The sequence below is a fragment of the Mus caroli genome, chromosome 11, assembly GCF_900094665.2.
Source record: "Mus caroli chromosome 11, CAROLI_EIJ_v1.1, whole genome shotgun sequence".
Lineage (NCBI taxonomy): Eukaryota > Metazoa > Chordata > Mammalia > Rodentia > Muridae > Mus > Mus caroli.
In genome coordinates, this window is record NC_034580.1 from 39,733,474 (window position 1) to 39,753,084 (window position 19,611).

The 19,611-nt window shown below is 44.8% G+C and overlaps 1 protein-coding gene across 6 annotated transcripts in view; it reads left to right on the plus strand.

Moving 5' to 3' along the window:
- Rnf145 (ring finger protein 145) overlaps positions 1 to 19,611 on the plus strand; it is a 47,972-nt gene that overhangs the window by 7,902 nt on the left and 20,459 nt on the right. For all 6 annotated transcript variants that reach the window (XM_029483598.1, XM_021177720.2, XM_021177719.2 and 3 more), the window contains exons 3-4: positions 4,773 to 4,881; positions 16,221 to 16,312. In XM_029483598.1, coding sequence (XP_029339458.1) covers positions 4,773 to 4,881; positions 16,221 to 16,312 — 201 coding nt within the window. The remainder of the gene's footprint in view (positions 1 to 4,772; positions 4,882 to 16,220; positions 16,313 to 19,611) is intronic.

The window sequence follows — 19,611 nt, forward strand, 5'->3', positions numbered from 1 at the left end:
GTTGTGAGCCACCATGTGGTTGCTGGGATTTGAACTCTGGACCTTTGGAAGAGCAGTCGGGTGCTCTTACCCACTGAGCCATCTCACCAGCCCAGCCTTAGACTTTCTACGTGAGCCAGTTATGGGAAGTAGCTCCAGTCAGTTGTTGAACAATGACAAATTTTTTTAGCTTTAATGTAAGAAGTATTTTCACCTGTGCTTTTTTTAAACAGGGGCTTCTATCCTATTATTTCTAAAATGTTTGCACTCGTTATTACAAGACAGCTGCCGACTAAGTAGAAAATTAATTTTAGAAGTTGAGTAGGTTCTGATGCAATGGAAATCCCCTCTGGCTTGTAACTTGGGGAACTCGGTTGAGCCTTCTTAAATACAGTGATTAGGTAGAGTTCATGGTAGGGTGAGCACAGCGTTTGTGTGAGCACAGCGTTTGTGTGAACTGGTGTTTTGTTGTTTGGTTGGGGTGCCTCTGACAGAGTATTGTGTAATCTAATGCTTCAGTTTACAGAATTTACTCCTAGATACATTGTAACAATTCTCAAGTGTCAGAATTGCATTTGTGGTCAGAAATCAGAACATTAAAAGTGTTTGTTAAAGTGTTTCTTTATGTGGTCCTCTGAGTACCTTAGAGTAGCTATTATTTCCTTGTGTGGCAGTCTACGTTTCATCTGGGGGTAGAAGTCAATATGAATGCGTGTATCTTCCTTTCCTCTGTGATAGAGTAGTGGGCCTGGCTGGGACGCCTTGGCTCGCACTTGCTTATGTGGAAACATCACTACTGTGCGCGGGCGCTTGCGTTTTTCTATTGAGACTGGGTTTTACTATGTAGCCCAGGCTACCTCCAGATGCACTATCAAAGCTACCATCCCCCTACCTCAACTTCCCAAATGATCTCCTTACAGGGGTTTATCACACTCAGGAATATAAAGTTTTGTGCTGTGTTGTTTTGTTCTGTCTTTTCATGTTGGCACATTCTAGTCTACCAAATTTTAAGATTCTACTTAAATGCCCCCTGCCCCGAGCTGATAAGTCTTCACTCTCAAGAGTCTCGACCTGGGTATGATGTTGCAGGTCTAGAATCCCAGCACTGGGTAGGCCAGGGAGGAAGGAAACTGTTTGATGCCAACCCAAGCTACTTAATGAGTCCCAGCCAGAAAATCTGGGGCGGGGGTGGGGGGTGGGGGAGGGAGAAAGAGTTGGGTTGGGTTTTGTCTTATTTATGATGGTTTCGTTACTACTTTGACCTCTTTGCTCTGCTTGGAGCTAACCTGTACATGCAGGTCGTGGTGTGTCCTTGAACCGTTTCTTCTAAGGCATGTGTGTTAATGTAGTGGCTGTTCTCCTCAGTGATGTGTTGTAAATGCTCGCGTGTGCTCTGGTCCGGTGCAGACGCCTGCCTGCTGTTTTAGGCATGGGTGCCTGGGCCCAGTTAGTGCACTGTCTTGTATTCACCGAGGGCTTGGGTTATGTTGTATAGCCTGAGATGGTTGGCTTCTTCCTTCTTAGGGCTTTTATTATTAGTTTTCTTTTTCTTCCCCCTCCCCCCACTTCCTTCCTTAGGAGAGGAAGCCTCTTAAAAATTGATTTTATAAAATCAAATTTTTTTCTAAAAAGCAGGACACAATTTGAAATTAACCGTCAATCCTGTTCTCATCAAGATTCAAAATTATAGCTCTTTCATTGTTTTGTGAGAATTTAAATACCTAGTTTCACTCCTCAGACAAGAACCCTGTGGAAATTTTACTGCGATTATATTGTTAGTGTGAAACGATAGCATTAAAGATGTTCTTCTCTGTGAAACCATAGGCAGCTTGTCTATATTCAAGATTCTTTTTTTGGTTTAGAAAAACAGTGACTCATTGACTTCAGACTGGCTAATAGGATAGGCTGGCTGGTCAGCGACCCCAGGGTCTACCTGTTTCTGCCTCCCCAGCACAGGTATAGTAAGCACGCACCCCCACATGTAGCCTTTTGTTTTGCACTGAGAACTCAGGCCCTCCTTCTTGCTTTGCTCTCATTTGCTTTCTCTTACTAAAACACTGAGCAAAGGCAAATTGGGAGATGAGAGGGTTTGTTTCAGCTTGTACTTCCTGGTCCGCCATTGAGCGGCGCCAGGCTGGACCCCAAGGTGGAACTGAAGTCCGGTTTATGGAGGACATGGCTTACCTGTTGCTTGTTCCCTGGCTTGTGCTTAGCTTGCTTTCTCATAGAGCCCATGCTCATCTGCCCAGGGACAGTGTCTCCCCTAGTGGGCTGGCCATACCTCCCATGTTAACCCTCAGTCAGGATTGTCTCACAGGTATGGCCACAGGCTAGTGGGATCCAGGCACTTCCTCAGTTGAGGCTCCATCTTTCCAGAGGACTCGAGGTTATGTCATGTTAACTAGAGAAACTAACAAGTACCCTCCCACCCCAGTTCTTTATCTTAACTTATTCCCTTACTCCTCCCATCCCTCTCTCCCTCCCCCCCCCCCCCCTTCCTTCTTTGAGACTAGGTAGCCACTCCTTGGCATGGTTCAGACACGGTCTTGATAGGCAGCTACTCCTTGGTATTTAGCTCAGGCTGGCCTTGACCTCAGCAATATGGGCCTATGCCACCATGTTCAGATTCAGACTCCCTAGGTGTTGCTGGTGCTCAGGATTTGGGTTCCATTTTCAGCTCTGTTGGTTCAGAAGATTGCTCACAGTTTTGACTACAAAGCTGTTTCTGTTTCCCATTGCTTCTGGACCACCTTTGGGTGGAGTTAGTGTTCCTCCTCTGTGACCATGACTCCGTTCCCAGTCTCCCACATTGCTTCTGCTGCACTGGGGGCCGTGTCTCTGATGTAGAGATCATGAGCTCCTGTCTGGTCCCACGGGTTGTCTGTTATCTCTGCGTTCCTGCAGGTTCTTGTTCTTTAGGGAGCTCATCTCTAACCACCTCTTGGTTGGCTGGCTTCACGTGAGCAGCCTGGACAGTGCCTCCGGGCCAGCCACTGCACACACCTTGACTTCACATCAGACTTCCTCTTCCTCCTGTGTTTGCTGGTTCAGTAGCAGAACCAGCCTCTTGATTGCCCAAGCTAGAAAGTTCATGGCCACCTCCACTTCCGTCTTCTCAGCCACTCATGCAGAGAACAACACTTAGATCTGTTTAAATATGTTTCTCAGAGCTGACCATCGACTCCATAACCAAGCTGCTGGTTTGGCAATAAAACTTACAAGGATCTCCTGCCCCAGGTCTTAGTCTTATTCCTTCATTCCTTATGACTCTTTCTCCTCCCTCCCTCCCTTCCTTCCTTCTTCCCCCAGTTCGTCCACAGTCCTACTGTCTCTCTAATAACAGAAATAAGTAGGTTCATCGATAACATGGGGTTTGATGTTATGTGTTGATTTTCTGTTTTATGTATTAAAGTGTTTTGTCTTCATGTATGTCTGTGCATGCAGAGACCAGAAGAGGGCATCTAACCTGTTGGTTGAAGTTACAGAGAGTTATGTGCTGGGGATCAAACCTCAAACTTGGGTCCTCTGCAAGAATAAGTGATCTTAACTGCTGAGCCATTTCTCCATCCCCAGTCAATAATGTATTAAAGAGGTCATTGCTTTTAAATGTTGCCAGTTTACTTAGTTATAAATTACCATTGGCGTAGCTTCATCATTACCAACCTTACTTAGGGTTTTCGGTTATTATCACAGGCAAACAGTGATGTATATTTGCTCAAAATCAAACTGAGTTTGAGTGAGGGGCTCCCATAATGGAAGAGGTTATGCTAATCCTGTCAGTAGCAGGCAAAGAGCTCTTTGTACCTGTTGGTTATGTGAACACATAAGCAGACCCTTCTTTTGATTTTGGCTGACCATTCGGAATAAAGTGGGGTTTTTTGTTTGTTTGCTTTTTTTGTTTTTTGTTTTTTCATACCCAGGAGGATTTTTGGAAATGACTTGTGGGTATTGTATCTCAAAAAATGCTGTCAGTATTCAAAACAAGAGTGAATGCTTTGTGCCAGATCCTTTACGGCTCCGTAGAGAGAGGAGCAGCTGTGTAGAGAGCATGCTGCCAGCATTTACTGCGGGAGGTGAACGGAAAAGCGGGAGGAAGGGAGAAAGGACAGGTCAGGAGGAATCTGGGCTCTCAGCTGAAAGCCTAACAGTGTTGCCAGGGTTTGCCTCCGGATGCTGGGATCAGCGGGATGTGGCTGGCTTCTGGGTTAGATAGCAGAAAGATGAAAATAGTTTTGTAGCAGAGGAAGGGTTAAGTAGATGGCTAGAAAATAAAGGATTGGGCACAAATGGTTTGAAATAATGGAGTGAAAAAGTTAATCACCAAGGGGAGATTGCTGTGAAGGGAAACGTTCTGGGTTTTCCCTTCTGGGATGGGGAAGAGGACCTGTGTTGGGTGTTGGAGTGATGGGTGGGAAGATGTCGGAGAGATGGGTTGGGGGGTTGAGATGGGGGGGTGGACAAGGACACATGATAAGTAAGGCCTCTGGAGATGGAGAAATCTAAAGAAAGGGCAGCAGCTCCTGGGAGCCCAGAGACAGGGTGAGTGAACTGGTGTAAAACAGGGAGGAGCCTCAGGAGAGGTGGGTGTGCCTCTGTGTACTGCAGCTAATTATAAAGCAGAAAGATGGCGCAGAGAGCAAGGCTACTTCCAGTTTTAAATCCAGAGTGATCGTTTTGAGCAGAATGAACCTTGGCAGTAAAATTAAAAGGGTAACCTCCATTTGTGGCTAGCGACTTGGAAAATCAGTCGGAGCGGGAACGGCAACCATTTCTCCTTGTGTCTCTCCCCGCAGGTTATGTCTTAAGTGTCGTGCTCCTCACTCTGCCCAGGCAGCATCTGGTGCAGCTCTATTTGTATTTTGTGACTGCCCTGCTCCTCTATGCTGGACATCAGATATCCAGGTAAGGCTGCCACCCCAGTTTTGGGATGTGTGAATGAGTTGAAAGTTCTTGGGTTTTGTTTTTGTTGTTTCTGTTTTTGTTTTCTCTTTCTTTCTTTCTTTCTTTCTTTCTTTCTTTCTTTCTTTCTTTCTTCCTTTTTTAAGATAGTTGGTTTTTAATGTCAACATAGTGTTTTTTATGAATATTGTTACAAAGTTAAGGCTTAGGTAGGTTGCTAGTCAAGACCTGCTAAAGGAACAGAACTGATAGATTATTTGTATTAAGACAGGATTTGTTAGATTGGGTTACAGGATGCAGTGGAGGTGGTCCAGCTGTTGGTTTTCTACATTGAGAGCCCAAGGAAGTTGGCTCTAGTATCTGCGGAACATGCTGCCGGAACAGGATAGCTGTACCTGCCAGCAAGAGTGAGGGGAAACAGGCAAACAGCAGTGTTCCCTTCTTCCTTGTCCTTGTATCTGGGCTGGCAGGTTTGGCCACTTTAGGGTCACTTTTCCACTTCAAATAATCAGGTTAAGCAAGACCCCTCACAGCAGTGGGCAGGGCATAGGCTTCCAGCACAGAACTTTTTTTTTTTTTTTGATATTTGTTTTCCCATAGATATTATCATTGAAGATTAATAGCTAGGATTATGTTGAGATTAGGGTTTTGTGGGATGAGGGAAGCAAGACAGGAAACAGGCCTTGAGGTTATATTTAAAGACATGCTTCTGTATTGTCTGAGAAGAGAATTCTCTGCAGACAGACTGAGAAACGGTTAGCTGTCCTGACTTCGCAGGTCCTGTCTTCACTGGAAGATACCGGTATAAAATGATGGGAGTCAGGGTTAAGTTGTAGATGTGTAGGCTGGTGACATCAGTTAATTGGTGGGACTAGTTGTATCTGGGAGACTATAATGCTAAAGCTAAAGTCTGCCATACCATATGAGTTTGCTGCCTTTGGGATAAAAATTTTAGAGTGTAGTTGAAACTTAAAGCAATAAATGTAATGGGGTAGTACATATTTTCAGATATAGTTTCTTTTGCACTTAAATTTCATACTTTTTGATTGACATGTACTTACTGTAATGAGATACACTCTGAATTCTAAGGAGATTTGGTAGTGGCCTTGGGTATAAAACAGATCTTACACATTTTAATATTGGCTTGAAGTTGAATCTAGAAATCTCATGTTACATGACTGAAATTGAATTGATTTTTATAAATGATAAAAATGTAATTTTTTTCTGGTTATAAGATTGCAGTCCTCATTGTAGATAAATTTTATGGAAATTCAGAAAGGTTAAGGTCGTGACAGTTACCTTACCTGCCCTGTTAGTGTCCTGAGGTGTCACCCAGCTTTTCCCCGTGTCTTTGTGTTCCTTTGCTTCTGTGGACACCTGTGCTGTCCCTTGCTTCTGGCCCCTGGGCTGGGTGAGCATCCTCCCCCCTCTTTGGTCGTTGATCTCTCACCCCCGGGTTGTGTCGTAAGTACCCAGTCCTCTTCTGCCTGTCTGCACTGTTCCTCCCTGGGTGAGTGCGGTGGTACCTGGAGGGTTGCATACACTTAACTTCTGCCCTTCTTACTGCCGCAGATGTCAAGTCACGCAGTCTGGAACTTGAAATGGTCCCAGATTTCTTAGAATCCTGTGTTTCCATCAACCTTGGTTCCTCAAGTAGAGGCCTTGGTTACTCTGTGTTCTGCATCATGTCCCCGGGTCAGTGAGTGGAAACCAGCTTCCAGTTATGTTGCTTGGCAGAGAGAGCAACACGGCCTCACCCAGCAGTACCAGATGGTATCTGTTGGTTCGTAATCAGAGTGGACATACTTCAATACTCTTTGTAAATGATAAAATACTGAACAAAGGATTTTAATAAATCAAAGTCCCATCCATGAAAGACACTCTGTTTAAGACCAGGGCTCTGGGGCTAGCGGCTCAGTGTGCAAATGAGTGCCTAGATACCTCAGAGCCATGTCATGCATGCGTTTGTAGGTGGAAGGCTGGGTGGCTGGGTGCATAGATACATTTAACTCTCGGGTTTCATAACTCACTGCTTCACAGTTGGCATGTGTGCACCAGGAAGACTTAGTGTCCTCACCTCAAGAACCGGTGATGGCAATCTGACAGGACTGCGGTAAGAGGAAATGGGCTCTGAATTTCTCAGCACAGTTCTGGCAGACAGTAAAGGCTTGTTAAAAGTTCCACTAACGTTCTGTTAAGCTGCACCATAGTTTTATTCAGTGACTGTTTCTTGTGCTATTAGTCTTTTGAAGTTAACTTTTTAAAATGGTAAGCATTCCAGGGCACAGCCACGAGCCTGGCGTTTCAGAGAGGATAATCAAGAAAACCTCAAAATTCAAGGTCAAGCTATCCAAACTGCTATTTTTATTACACTCATAATCCTGGGTGGAAATCCTGGGCATTTCCATGTGGTTTAATGGTGTAGTGACAACCCAAAACATGAATTTCTGTCTTTATCTTCATTATTGCCAATCCACCCGTTTCTAAGTGGGGCAAACTCCTTTTATGTAAGGAAAATGGGGGGACCTAGAACAGCTTCAAGGGTATAAAGAAAAGCCCATTTAAGGTGTGACCATTGGAACTGTTTAGTTTTAGCATAAGGGTCTTTATTTTAAATGGTTCATCATTAGAAAGCCAAAACATATAAAACACTAACAAAGAATTTGAATATTTTACAGTGGGCAAGAACAGTTTCCTGTCCCAGTTCATGTCACTTGAGAATCTGCAGAAGGAATTTTGGACAGGAGAACCAGGGAAGGGCGGCCCCTATTTGACTTTGCTTCTCCTAGGGAGGGATATGATCAATGGAAAGAGAATTGTAGCATCAAGTTTGTCAGCTCAGTGAGTATGGTGCTGTAGCAAGCCTCTGCTTGGAAGGCGCGGACAGTGCCTGCTTTAGAGTGTTAATGTGGGATAACTTTTGTTTGTTTGTTTGTTTTCGAGACAGGGTTTCTCTGTGTAGCCCTGACTGTCCTGGAACTCACTTTGTGATAACTTTGAAGATAGGACGTATCCTACTGTTTCCTATCACTAATTCACTGTCTTTCCTTTTCTTGTTAAAGGTCAGCAAAGATGTACTGCCCTCGAATTATTTGTGACATGTCACATTTAAGAAACACTGATGTTTGAACACACTATATTTTAAGATACAAATGTTGATGTTTATACTTCAAAAATAGTGACACATTAAAATTGCAGGTCACTTAATACTTTCCAATATTTATAATGTCACCTTAATAACCAAATTTAACAATGCTTTTACATTTTGTTTCTCGTGGCTTCACACAAGGTTTACACAGCCCTTTACAGTCTCCAGTTCAGTTCTGTGCCTCTTAGTGCTTTTGCAGAGCTGTGTAAACTATGGTCACAATAGATATTAGAGTTTTCTAGTCCCTCCTAAGACAGTGCTTCCCAACTTTCCTAATGCTGTGACCCTTTAATATAGTTCCTCAGGCTGTGATGACCCCAACCATAAAATTATTTTGTTACCACTTTATAACTGTAGTTTTGCTATTGTTATAAATTCTAATAGAAATATATGATATACAGGCTATTTGATATGCAACCCCTGTGAAAGAGTCATTTAACCCCTAAAGGGGTTGTGACCCATAGGTTGAGAACCACTGCCCTAAGAGATCTTAGTCCTCATTTCCCGTAAGTCCTTTGACCATTCCCAGGCTGCCATCTGCTCCCCTGCTCCTCCCAATGTAGTTGTCTGTGTGAGCAGAGACCAAGGCACTGGGTTTCCAGATCTAACACTGCCTTGAGTCGCTGAACCCAGTGCTCAGCTAGGCTGGCCGGCTGGTGAGCTGGAAACGGCTTGTCTCCACCCCTGCGTTGCTAGGATTGCAAGACATGCACAGCCATGTCTACATTTTTATGTGGGTGTTGGAGATTCCAGTTTTGACCCTCAGGCTTTCGTGGCAAGTGATCTCATCTCCCTAGCCTTTGTTTTGTCTGTTTTTGATTAATTTATCTTGAACTGTACAAGCGTGGCCTTTGGTGCTGAGTTTTAAGACATTGGTTGATACTGCAGTATTTTGGCTTCTTTTCCTGCTTCTTGCCCATCCCTTTCTCCCTACTCCCTCTTTTTTGTTTGTTTGTTTGTTTGTTTGTTCTGTTTTTAAAGCAATGATGTGCATCTAACCCAGTGAGCTGTAGCCCCAGTACTTCTTCTGTCCAATAATGCCCACTGGGTAGCTTTGGTGCAGTTTGTTACCTGTTATGCACCCATGCAGGGGCACTTAGGTAATGTCTGCTTTGAAGCTATTACACTATGAACTTCTGGGTGCTGGCTTGTATGTGGATATGCGTCTTTACTTCTCTTGGGCACCTACTGTGGAGCAGGATTACTAAACTGTACAGTCTTTATATTTAGCCTTTTTGGGGAGCTGTTTCTTTTTAAGTGACTCCACTGTCTTTCGATCCTGTCAGTCTCTGTTTCTCCTTACCCTTGCCAACAAACATTTCACTGTGGCATCTTCACCACGCGTGTGAGGTAGTAGTTCCTTATTCTTTTTCTCTTGACTAATGATGTTGAACATCTCTTCATTTACCAAGTGCAAATCTTATCTGGAAAAATATTTACTCAGCCCCTTTGCCAGTTGCTTTGATTGGATTGCTGTTACTATTAGTGAGTCTGGAAAGCCTGTATATGTTCTGGACACAGGTTCCCTACCAGATAGTTTAGTAGATAAGTTACCTCCTTCACTGCTATATAAGACACAGTGTCTGCACTGGAGAGATGGCTGAGCCCTAAAGGGCTCAGGCTCCCAGCCAGAAGGACATGACGGTGCAGTGCTCCTGGAGAGTCAGTACTTGGGCAGTTTCAATAATTAAATTGCTACTTCAGAAACTGGCCATGGAAGATATTTATCCATATTAATTTACCAACTTGAAAATTTTATCAACACTTGGAAAGCTGGGTTTCTGTCTTTTGTTGTGGTTGCTAATTATTTATATCATGCTGAAAATTATCTGTGAGTAAAATCTTGTTTGAAATTTAACTGTACACAGAGTTTGTAGTATAGTAGAGTTAAATATCTAAAACTCTGTGACTTCACTCAGTGCAATACAAATGCTTTAAAATCTTCCCATTTGTGTGTGTGTGTGTGTGTGTGTGTGTGGTGTGTATGTGTGTTTGTGTATGTACGTGTGTGTGTGTGTGTATGTGTGTGTGTATATGTGTGTGTGTGTGTGTGTGTGCGCGTGTGCATGTGTGTGTCACTATGATGTATATGTAGAGATCATATCACAACTTGAAGTTGATCCTCTCTTTCCACCATCTGGATTCGAACTCAGATTGTCAAGCTTGGTAGCAAGCACCTTTCCCTAGGGAGGCATTCCAACAGTCATGAGCGTAATAAAAAATATTTATTGGTAGTATTTTAGTTGAACTTGGTTAAAATTTTAAAATATTATCTTCCTTGATTTTTAAAACTTGTGGAACTCTGCTCTTCACATGCAGTGGTATAGTTAATATAAATCCCTAAATGATTACTGCTTTAAAGTGGAGACGATCCAGAACGAAACCATACATGTTCCTGTGAGCTTGTGGTCATGAATAATTACGTGTCTTTTGTCAAAAACAAAACCAAGCAAACAAAAAACCTGTTAAACTTTAGTATTTTTAACTCTTGATTTATGAATTAACATACCAATTTTACATGCACCCTTAATTCCCACCAGGAAGGGCTTTCAAAAGAGGGAAAGTATATGAATTTTATTCTGTCTGGATGGGCATGGAAGTTTGCTTTCAAATATAAAACAGTCACAAGAATTTATATGTAAAATAGAAACAAATAGCTCCGACTCTGCAACAAGCTGTAGATTGGGGAGTCTCTGTCCTGGGAACAGGAGCATTTTAGCCCTGTTCAATCTCTGTTGTGGTGACTGCACATGACTTCTCCTCTCTGGCTGTGGCAGCACCTCCTCCTGAGCAGTATCACAGCCAAAACATGTCCCCAGACATCACTGTGAGCCACCTGGGACCCCGGCTGCCCTTACGCAAAAGCTGTTGCTGGGAAGGGGTCCTCAAGTGGACCGTTGTCATATGTACACTGCAGGTTAAGTTTCCAAGGAATAAAATGAATCAGCTCCGACATTTGTCTCCTCTTCTTTGGGACATCATTAAGTCCAAGCCGTAAATAAGGAGTGGGGAGAAAAAGCAGGTATGAGAATAATTAAAATTCACCTGGGTATGCAGTCACCAGCCCAGTGCTGAGACTGTAGTAGGTGTGTGTGTGTGTGTGTGTGTGTGTGTGTGTGTGTGTGTGTGGAGTGTGTACACATCAGGTACTTAAATGCATGTGCTTGAATACCTGAGTGGGGCTCTTGTGTGGGTACTTTTTATTTGTTCAGACTGCAAAGATTTTGAGCTCTCTGCTTTGTTCAGTATGAAAGTAGATTAGGTTTCTTTGAAATTAGCGTCTTTTGAAAGCTTCCTGTAAGTGGCCAGAATGTGCAGATTGTTCCCACGCTGTCCAGAGACCATGTCAGACTACCTAAGAGGCGATTGCATAAAGGAGTCACTCACTAGCTGTGGTCGTAAGCGCCCTGGATTTGTTAATTTTTGTTGCTGCTATTCATTTACTTTTAATGGCTTGTATACTACTTTATAGCAAGATTTTTTTGTTTTTGTTTTTGTTTTTGTTTTTGCTTTTCGAGACAAGGTTTCTCTGTATAGCCCTGGGTGTCCTAGAACTCACTCTGTAGATCAGGCTGGCCTCAAACTCAGAAGTCCACCTGCCTCTGCCTCCCAAGTGCTGGGATTAAAGGCGTGTGCCACCACTCCCAGCTTTTTTTTTTTTTTTTCTACTTGCAAAGTGGTATCCTTGGGGGCTTCTCTGTGCATCTCACATATTCTTTATCCTCTACTCCATCTCCCCAAAATGTTCCAGTTGAAAGTGATGAGGCTGCCACAGACTGGAGAGCAATGTCCTGGTGTTTGGTTTGGTTTGGTTGTGCTCGGGGCTCATGGTCAGCATTCCACAGTTACAGAAATGGAAAAGGCCCACGGAGGAAAAGGCTCTGGTTCCCTGAAGAATGCAGGAGTGCTCGCTCCCAGCTGGCTTAGTGCGCTGTCGTCAACTTAGTCTTCCTATTGAAAAGTGAGAATGTTCCTTCTGAGCAGCTCATCTGATCATTTCAGATAAGATTAGAGCTCCTTGGCTGGTACCATGAGTCTGTCTTTGTCCTCATGAGCTTTGAGGTGTGCACGTGTGCTCACTCACTTGTATGTGGTTGGATGCACATGGAGGCAAATGTGTGGAGACCAGATGTCTTCCCCCATTGCTCTTTGCTTTATTTACCAAGGCAGAGTCCCTGGCTGAACCCAGAGTTCTCAGTTAGCCAGCTTCTGCCCCTCCCTCGCTGCCTGGAGTTATTAGTGATCCCCTGACTATCTGGCTTTTATGTGAACCCCATTCCTCATGCTTGCAATGGCAAGTGCCTTGGGCACCGAGCCATCTCCAGCTGCCTTTCCCACTTCCCCCTTCTCTTCTCCACCCTCTTCCCATCTTTCCTTCTCCTTCTTTCTCATTCCCCCTTCTCTCTCTTTACGTTGTAAATTAGAACTTGCTGAAATCTGGCAGTGTTCTCTTTGTCAGTCTGAGTTGCACTGAAGCCATATAAGTTGGACTTGGAGATGTTTGTCTTCCTTGCAGTTTGGTGTGCAGTGCTAACCTATCCAGAAGTCCATCTCCATAGTGGTTTCCCTATGAGCTGAGCCCTCACCACAGTCGCTTTCACTTCCAACAAGCTCATCTTAGCTCAGCTGGGCCAGCAAGGGAGCCTACCTGCTTATGGGTTCGCTGTTTTACCGAAGCAAGCCAGATGGATTTAGAAGGCCTGTCCTGAGAAAGGCAAACTTGATGAAGGTGAAGGGAGGTAAAGGGCCTAGGAAGGATGCTGCTCTCTGGAGGGGGGTGGTCAGTAGGCAGGGATAGGTTAGCCTGGAGCAGTGAAGGGGGCAGCATTTGGAGTGAGCCATGCCTGGGGTCCTAGAGGGTGGCAGTGCCGGCACTGGCCAAGGGAACTGGATAGGGTGTCGTGGTTACAGCCCCAAAGCTGATGATTCTACTGAGATGTAGACCTCTCTTAGGGTCCTTAGCTGACAACATAGTGCATTTACAGAGCATGAAAAAGAACAGAAGTAGTGAAAGGGATTAGAAGGCTTTCAGATCGAAGGACTGCAATGTAGACCTGGCTTTTATAACAACTTACAAAGACAGGAGTAAAACAAGCACTACTGGGGCTGAAGCAAAAGCTGCACAGAACCGGTTAGATGAAAAGGAACCTGATGATGTCAACCGTCAAGGAGGTCATTTTAAATAGATCCATGAATGTAAGAATTCCATTTTCCAAAAGTTTGAGAGGGCCACCGTTATTTGCATTGTTGCTACAGCATTTCACACAGCTGTAACTAATTAGGAGAGTGGTGTTGCTGTAGCCCAGCAGGGTTCTGGCATCGGATCTCTGCATTGGTTCCTGTTTGAGTTAACAGTCCTGGCTAGATGAGAGTCCCACTGCTGAGTATGTCCCCAGCTTCTCCTTGTAAGTTTTGTTATGACATATTAGAATTTAAAATAAGAAAGGTCAAAGACCAAGCAAAACTTTTAAGAAGGTAGACTAGACAAGTCCTATGGTGGCAAATGACTTTAATCCCTGCACTAGAGAGGCAGAGGTAGGCAGATCGCTGAGTTCGAGGCCAGCTTGGTCTACAGAGTGAGTTCCAGGACACCTAGGGCTACACCCGAGAACACAGTCTCAAAGAAAAAAACTGAAAGAAGGCTTTTAGGTAGTGTGAGCGCCTGGGCAAGCACCTGACATTTCTCTGTGCAGTGAGATGAGCTAGAAGATAACATGAGTCTGCAGTTGTACTGTCAAATGTGGATGATAACAGTGACAAATTCAGCAGGGTCCTCCGTTCTACAATCTCCACAGTCTCTCATTTCACTTCTGGGACCCAGGCCCGGGAGCCTCCAGTGCTCACATGGCTTGTCTGTTGATGTGAAAGTCACCTGGCAGAGTGCATCCATGGACCTGGTTCCTCTACACACTCCCCACACGGATCCCTTCCACGGATCCCCAGTGTTGCCTGCTTCACTTCTGGGCTACAACGTCCTCATAAAAACAGGGTGGGTGGGGAGGGGTTGTTTTGCTAGCCTGTATTCCTGTAGTCCTGTTTTCCTGTTGTGGGGAAGTCAGGGCAGGAGCCTAAAGCCTCAAGTTCATGGTTAAGAGCAGAACGGACAGACACACAGACCCTCGCTTGCTTCCTCTTGTGGTCTCAGCCAGCTTCCTCTGCTCCTACAGGTGTGGCCCGTGACACAGTGCTGCCTCATTCAGGGTGGCTCCTCCTGTCTCAGTCGTCAATCAGTCCTAAGACAGTCTCCCACAGACATGTCTGCAGTCAACCTGTTTTGGATAAGGCCTTAATTGAGACTGTCTTTTTAAGTGATTCTAGGTTGTGGCAAATTGACAAGTTGACATTTAAAACTAACCACCATGGCCAGTTACATTCATACCCCCAAACTCCCCACCTCCCTTTCTCAGGCTCTATCAACTTTAGTCAGCCTTCTGCCTGTGGGGTTTCCCTGTCACCTGTTTACATTTGAAATGGACCAATGTACAGAACGACCGACCACAAGGAAAGAGCTGGGCTTCACGGGCCTGGCAGTGGCAAGGCTCAGCCATTTCTCCTTTAGACAGACTGTTGCCTGCACAGTGTTTCTAAGGCTTTGTGAGTATTGATGGCATGTATATACCTGTTGTTTCTGTCCCACCCTGCAGCTGTGTACCATTGTTAATGTTGAGCAGAATTTTAGGTGTCGTTTGCAGAGGTTGTGTTGGTGCCTCTTTAACTCAGAGCTGAAGTTTTTGGGGTTTGCTGTTCACACTGTGGGATGCTTAGCTTTTACTCACCAGAGGCCAATCATATGCTCTCCCCAGCTGAGACAGCCACGGTGACAAAATGTCTCTTTAGACAGTTGTACCTGGTTGACAAACGCTGACTAAAATCTTTCCTCTGAGACTCTGGCTCTTTTCTTTGAGTATAAATGTGAGCACATCATGTGTTAGAGACAGTCATCAGAGGGTAATGAAGGAGAATACGCCATGGCCCAGGGACTAGTCATTGGCCTTTTCATCGCTCCCTAAACTGTTACTCTTTAAAAAAAAAAAAATAAGTTTTCAAGTTTGGCTTTTTGGCAAGCCTCTGCTGACTGGTTATGCAAAGCTCATTCCAAGCTGACTACGCTATGCTAAAGGAATCCAACCTGATTGCCTAACTGGAAGTACTTTCATGGAGAAGGTAAACTCAGAATTTGAGTCTGTTAAGAGTACTCGAAACCTTGACAGTATTCTAAAGCCCAGTGAGTAGCAGCAGCTGAGGACGCAGGGGAGCATCATTGTCCACAAGCGTCTGTCTCTAATATCAAAAGCTACTGTCGACTGGCTCGCAGCAGTCCTACCTGAGATTTAAGTTAAGATTCTCCCCTTTCATGCTTCCTGCCTGTATTTTCTGAGTGTGAACAGTTCTCACAGGAGTGCTTAAAACTTTGTATTTGTCCCATCCTGAAGGAATTATATTTGGAAAGTGCTATTTGATGCGATCTGGTTCTTGTTTAAAAATGTAAGCAGTGGACCTGGGGACTCCCTTAAGAACGGTCACTCCTCTAACGGGGACCAGTGTGTGCGTCCCTCCTTCACAGCCACCTTAACCTCGGCTCCAGGGGATCTGACACTTCACTCAGGCACAAACCCACACACAGATGAACACATACACACCTAATTAAAACAAAAACCTCTTTTTTAAATATAGGTGTTACAGTATCGTCATGGATCCTCTGGATTTGAAAGAACAGCTGTGAAGGACTGCCCTGCTATGAGTCAGTTTTCCAGCTAGTTTGTTGTTTTATGTATATAGCTAATGGAATGGTTGAGGACAGACCTTGGCAGGCAGACGACCCAGGTGGCAATGGGAGCGAATGAAGAGTTTCCTGTACTGTCTGTCATTAGACATTGTCTGTTCCTTAGTTTTGAGAGAGGACATCTCAGCTGGTTTCTTGCTGGGTATGAAATATCGAGTAGCGTGACGGGAAGAAGAGGAGAAATCCCACAAAGTACAGCTTCTGCAGCCAGCTCTGCAGAGTCGAGTTCAGTTCTGGTCAGCAGTGTCCGTCTCCGCTGTATGAAAGATGAGATGAAGGCAGCCCTGTGTGTCCTTCTTTTTATCAGAGTCTTCCTTAGATGTCGAAAGACAAGTGGGAGCGTGAGCCAGTAAGAGCCGGTGCCTGAGCCGCCTCTCCCTCATGCAGGATGTTCTTACTGTTTTTCTCCAGGGACTACGTAAGGAGTGAACTGGAGTCTGCCTATGAAGGACCAATGTATTTAGAACCTCTCTCCATGAACCGCTTTACCACAGCCTTAATAGGTAAGTATTAAGAAGTAAAGGAGTAGAAACTGACTACTCTCTTTTGATTAAACAAAACAAAACAACAACAAAACCTGATTCAGAATCATTTAGAAATAATTTTAAAATTCAAGTTTATTTATTGACTCCCCACATAAAGCTATTGTTTTGTTTGGTTTTCTTGTTTGTTTGTATTTAGGAGTCATTTGTTTTGCTTTGATTGTTTGACACAGGCTCTTGCTGTATAACATGGGGGAGAGGAAGGGGACTCAAAGTTCTCCCTCTGCTTCCCTCACACCCCTGGCCTCTTCTCTCTGCTTCCCTGACTCTTTTCATAGGCAAGCGGTGCCACATGCACAGTTTGATCTCTGTGTCCTTTCCTTTCCTCTCATTCCTCCCTTCCCTCCCTCATTCCCTCCCTTCCTTCCTCCCTTTCTTGCTTTATTTCTGACAGCCCCTTACAAAACCCAGGTGAGCTTTGAACTCACAAAGTAGCCAAGGATGACCTTGAACTGCTGGCTCTCCTGAAAGCAGGGATTTTATGCAATGCTAGGGATTGAACTCAGGTATTTGTTCTTGCTTATGTTAGAAACAAAGGAAAATCATGTTGTACAAAGAAACATATGAAGGAAGTAGAAGGCCACCGGGCAGTGGTGGCGCACGCCTTTAATCCCAGCACTTGGGAGGCAGAGGCAGGCGGATTTCTGAGTTCGAGGCCATCCTGGTCTACAGAGAGAGTTCCAGGACAGCCAGGGCTACATAGAGAAACCCTGTCTCTAAGAAACCAAAAAAGAAAAAAAAAAAAGGAAATGGAAAATGGAAGAAGCTAGGCATGCAGCTCTTTCTGCAAGAAGGGTAAGACAGAACCCATCCCTAGCCAGCAGGCGCGAGCACACTGGGGCAGGAAGGTCACTTGGAATTTATTCCAATGCAGGTGGTGACTGCCTTTCCTCCATTGCCTGGAGTCTGACTCAGTCTTTCGAAGTTGACTTGTCTTAGAAGAGTCAGCACAAAGGAAGTCCAGGTCAGGGGTCAGGGGTCAGGGGTCAGGTCCTCACACCAACATCCAGTTATAGTAATGCAGCCAGGCCTTTAGAGTAGACAAAGGTGTTGTCGGGTGGAGATTAAAAGGTTAGCATAATAGGTAGGAAATTCATGGAATTTAGGGCCTTAGACTGTACCTTTATAGAAAACAAAAAAAACCACCCCATGGTCCCTCACACTGGCAGGTACTCTACCAGCCAACCTACACCCTCGGCTACCTTTACTTCCTCACCCTATGCTCGCTTGATAGCTTGTTTGCTTGCTTGCTTGCTTGCTTTTCTCTGTCTCTTTCCTTCCTTCCTTCCTTCCTTCCTTCCTTCCTTCCTTCCTCCTCCCTCCTTTCCTTCCTCCCCCTTTCCCCTCCCCCCATTTCTTCCTACACTTATTGAGTGTGTGCGTGTGCACGCATGTGTCATGTGCTCATGCCTTGATGTGTACGTCAGAGGGCAGCTTGCAGGAGTTGCTGTTCTCCTTCCGTCCTGTGGGTCAGGTCATCAGCTTGTTCACATAGATGCTTCTTACTGTTTGTATTTATCATCATATCAAAAATAGTTCATAGAGGCTTGTGGTTCTTAAGGGGTTTTTAAATATCGGAGAAGATTAATTTTTAAACAGCTAGTCATTACTTTGAAAGGCTAAAGTGATTAGCTATGTCTCAGGCTTACTTACTGCTGCTGGAAGTGAGCGTCCTGTTGTCAGAAACCTGTACATGGCTGAAGCACAATGTTAAAAATAAAAGTGCTGAATAGATACAGTCCTAAGTGAACCCCGCCATGCCAGAGACCCCACACAGGAAGCGAGGGAACCGACTCTGAAGCCAAGCCTCTTGTATTAAAGAGAGGGAAACAGAGGTCAAAGGACTGCCCAGATCTCTATATAGAGAAGATTCTGGGGTGCACCACTAAGAGGGTTGTGTGTCTGGGGACTGATCTAGGATGTCCAGCTAAAGCTGTGTCGTCCAGAACTCAGCCACACGTGGCTGCCAAGCACTGGAAATGCCCCTCTCACGCATGGTACTCCAGGTACACTTAGTGCAAGAGAGTGTAAAACACCTCTAATATGTGCTGATAAGATTTAAGGTATACTTGATTTTGTAAAATATATTGTTTTTACCTCTTTCCTGTTACTTTTTGAAATGAGACACCTAGGGGAAAAATGTAGATTCTGTATGTAGCCCCTCTCTTCTGATGTGACGTCCAAGACTAGCAATGGACTGTTGAGCTTCTGCGTGTGGAGTGAAAATTCTTGCAGGGTTTTCCCTGAATCTTCTGAATTGTAAAGGCAAAGGCTGGGTTCCCGGAAGCCTGGGAAAGGTGGCTGAAACCTGCACAGTACTTTCTCTTGAACTTCCAAATCTCGGGGGTGGGGTGGGGGTCAGAGCTGGCCAGTGGTGCTGCCTTCTCAGGTGGTACTTGAGGGATCCCTAGTGATGAGGGCAGTCTTGGAGGCACACGTATTTGTCTCCGGGAAGAAAACCAGTTGGGTTTGTCTAGTTGAAAGGGCACCAAAAAGACGTCATTCATTCAGCCAAACAGGAATTGACCCACTTGCCCACAGTGCTGCAGATTGACGGAAGGAGCAGGCAGCAGAGCGCTTCCTGCTCTGCCCGGTGTAGGCTGGCTGTTTTTGCAGAGGAAGGGGGCCTTCAGCTGTGCTGCCTCTTCTTCTCTTCCTCCTTCCATTACTGCTCCTTACTGTCTAATTTTCTCACCAGTTCTCTTTCTCCCCCACCCTTTCCTTCTTCCTCGTACCCTGTTTGATTTGTTTGGTCATTTGAGGCAGGTTCTGCTCTGGTCCAGGCTGGCCTGGTTATGTTCTCACTGTCAGTATCTTAACTAAGAACTAGTTGATGAGGAAAGAAAATGATGTCTGTGCCATATTAAAGGGTGTTTTTTTTTTCTCACATTGATGTTTTTTGTTTTGTTTTGTTTTGTTTCGTTTCTCTGTATAGCCCTGGCTGTCCTAGAACTCACTTTATAGACCAAGCTGGCCTTGAACTCAGAAATCCACCTGCCTCTGCCTCCCGAGTGCTGGGATTAAAGGCGTGCGCCACCACGCCCGGTTCACATTGATTTTTAAAGTAAATTCTCTCTGCTGTTTCAGTAATAATGAGCTTCTGGGTTGGAGATGCAGCTCTGTAGTGGGACCATCAGCTCAGCAGGATGAGGCTCTGTGTTCCGTTCTCAGCACTACAAAAAGAGAACTAACAAACACAAAAGCAGCAGTGTGTGCTTTTAAAGAAAACCAGAGCCATTTAAATGTTCCATGAGTTCCTG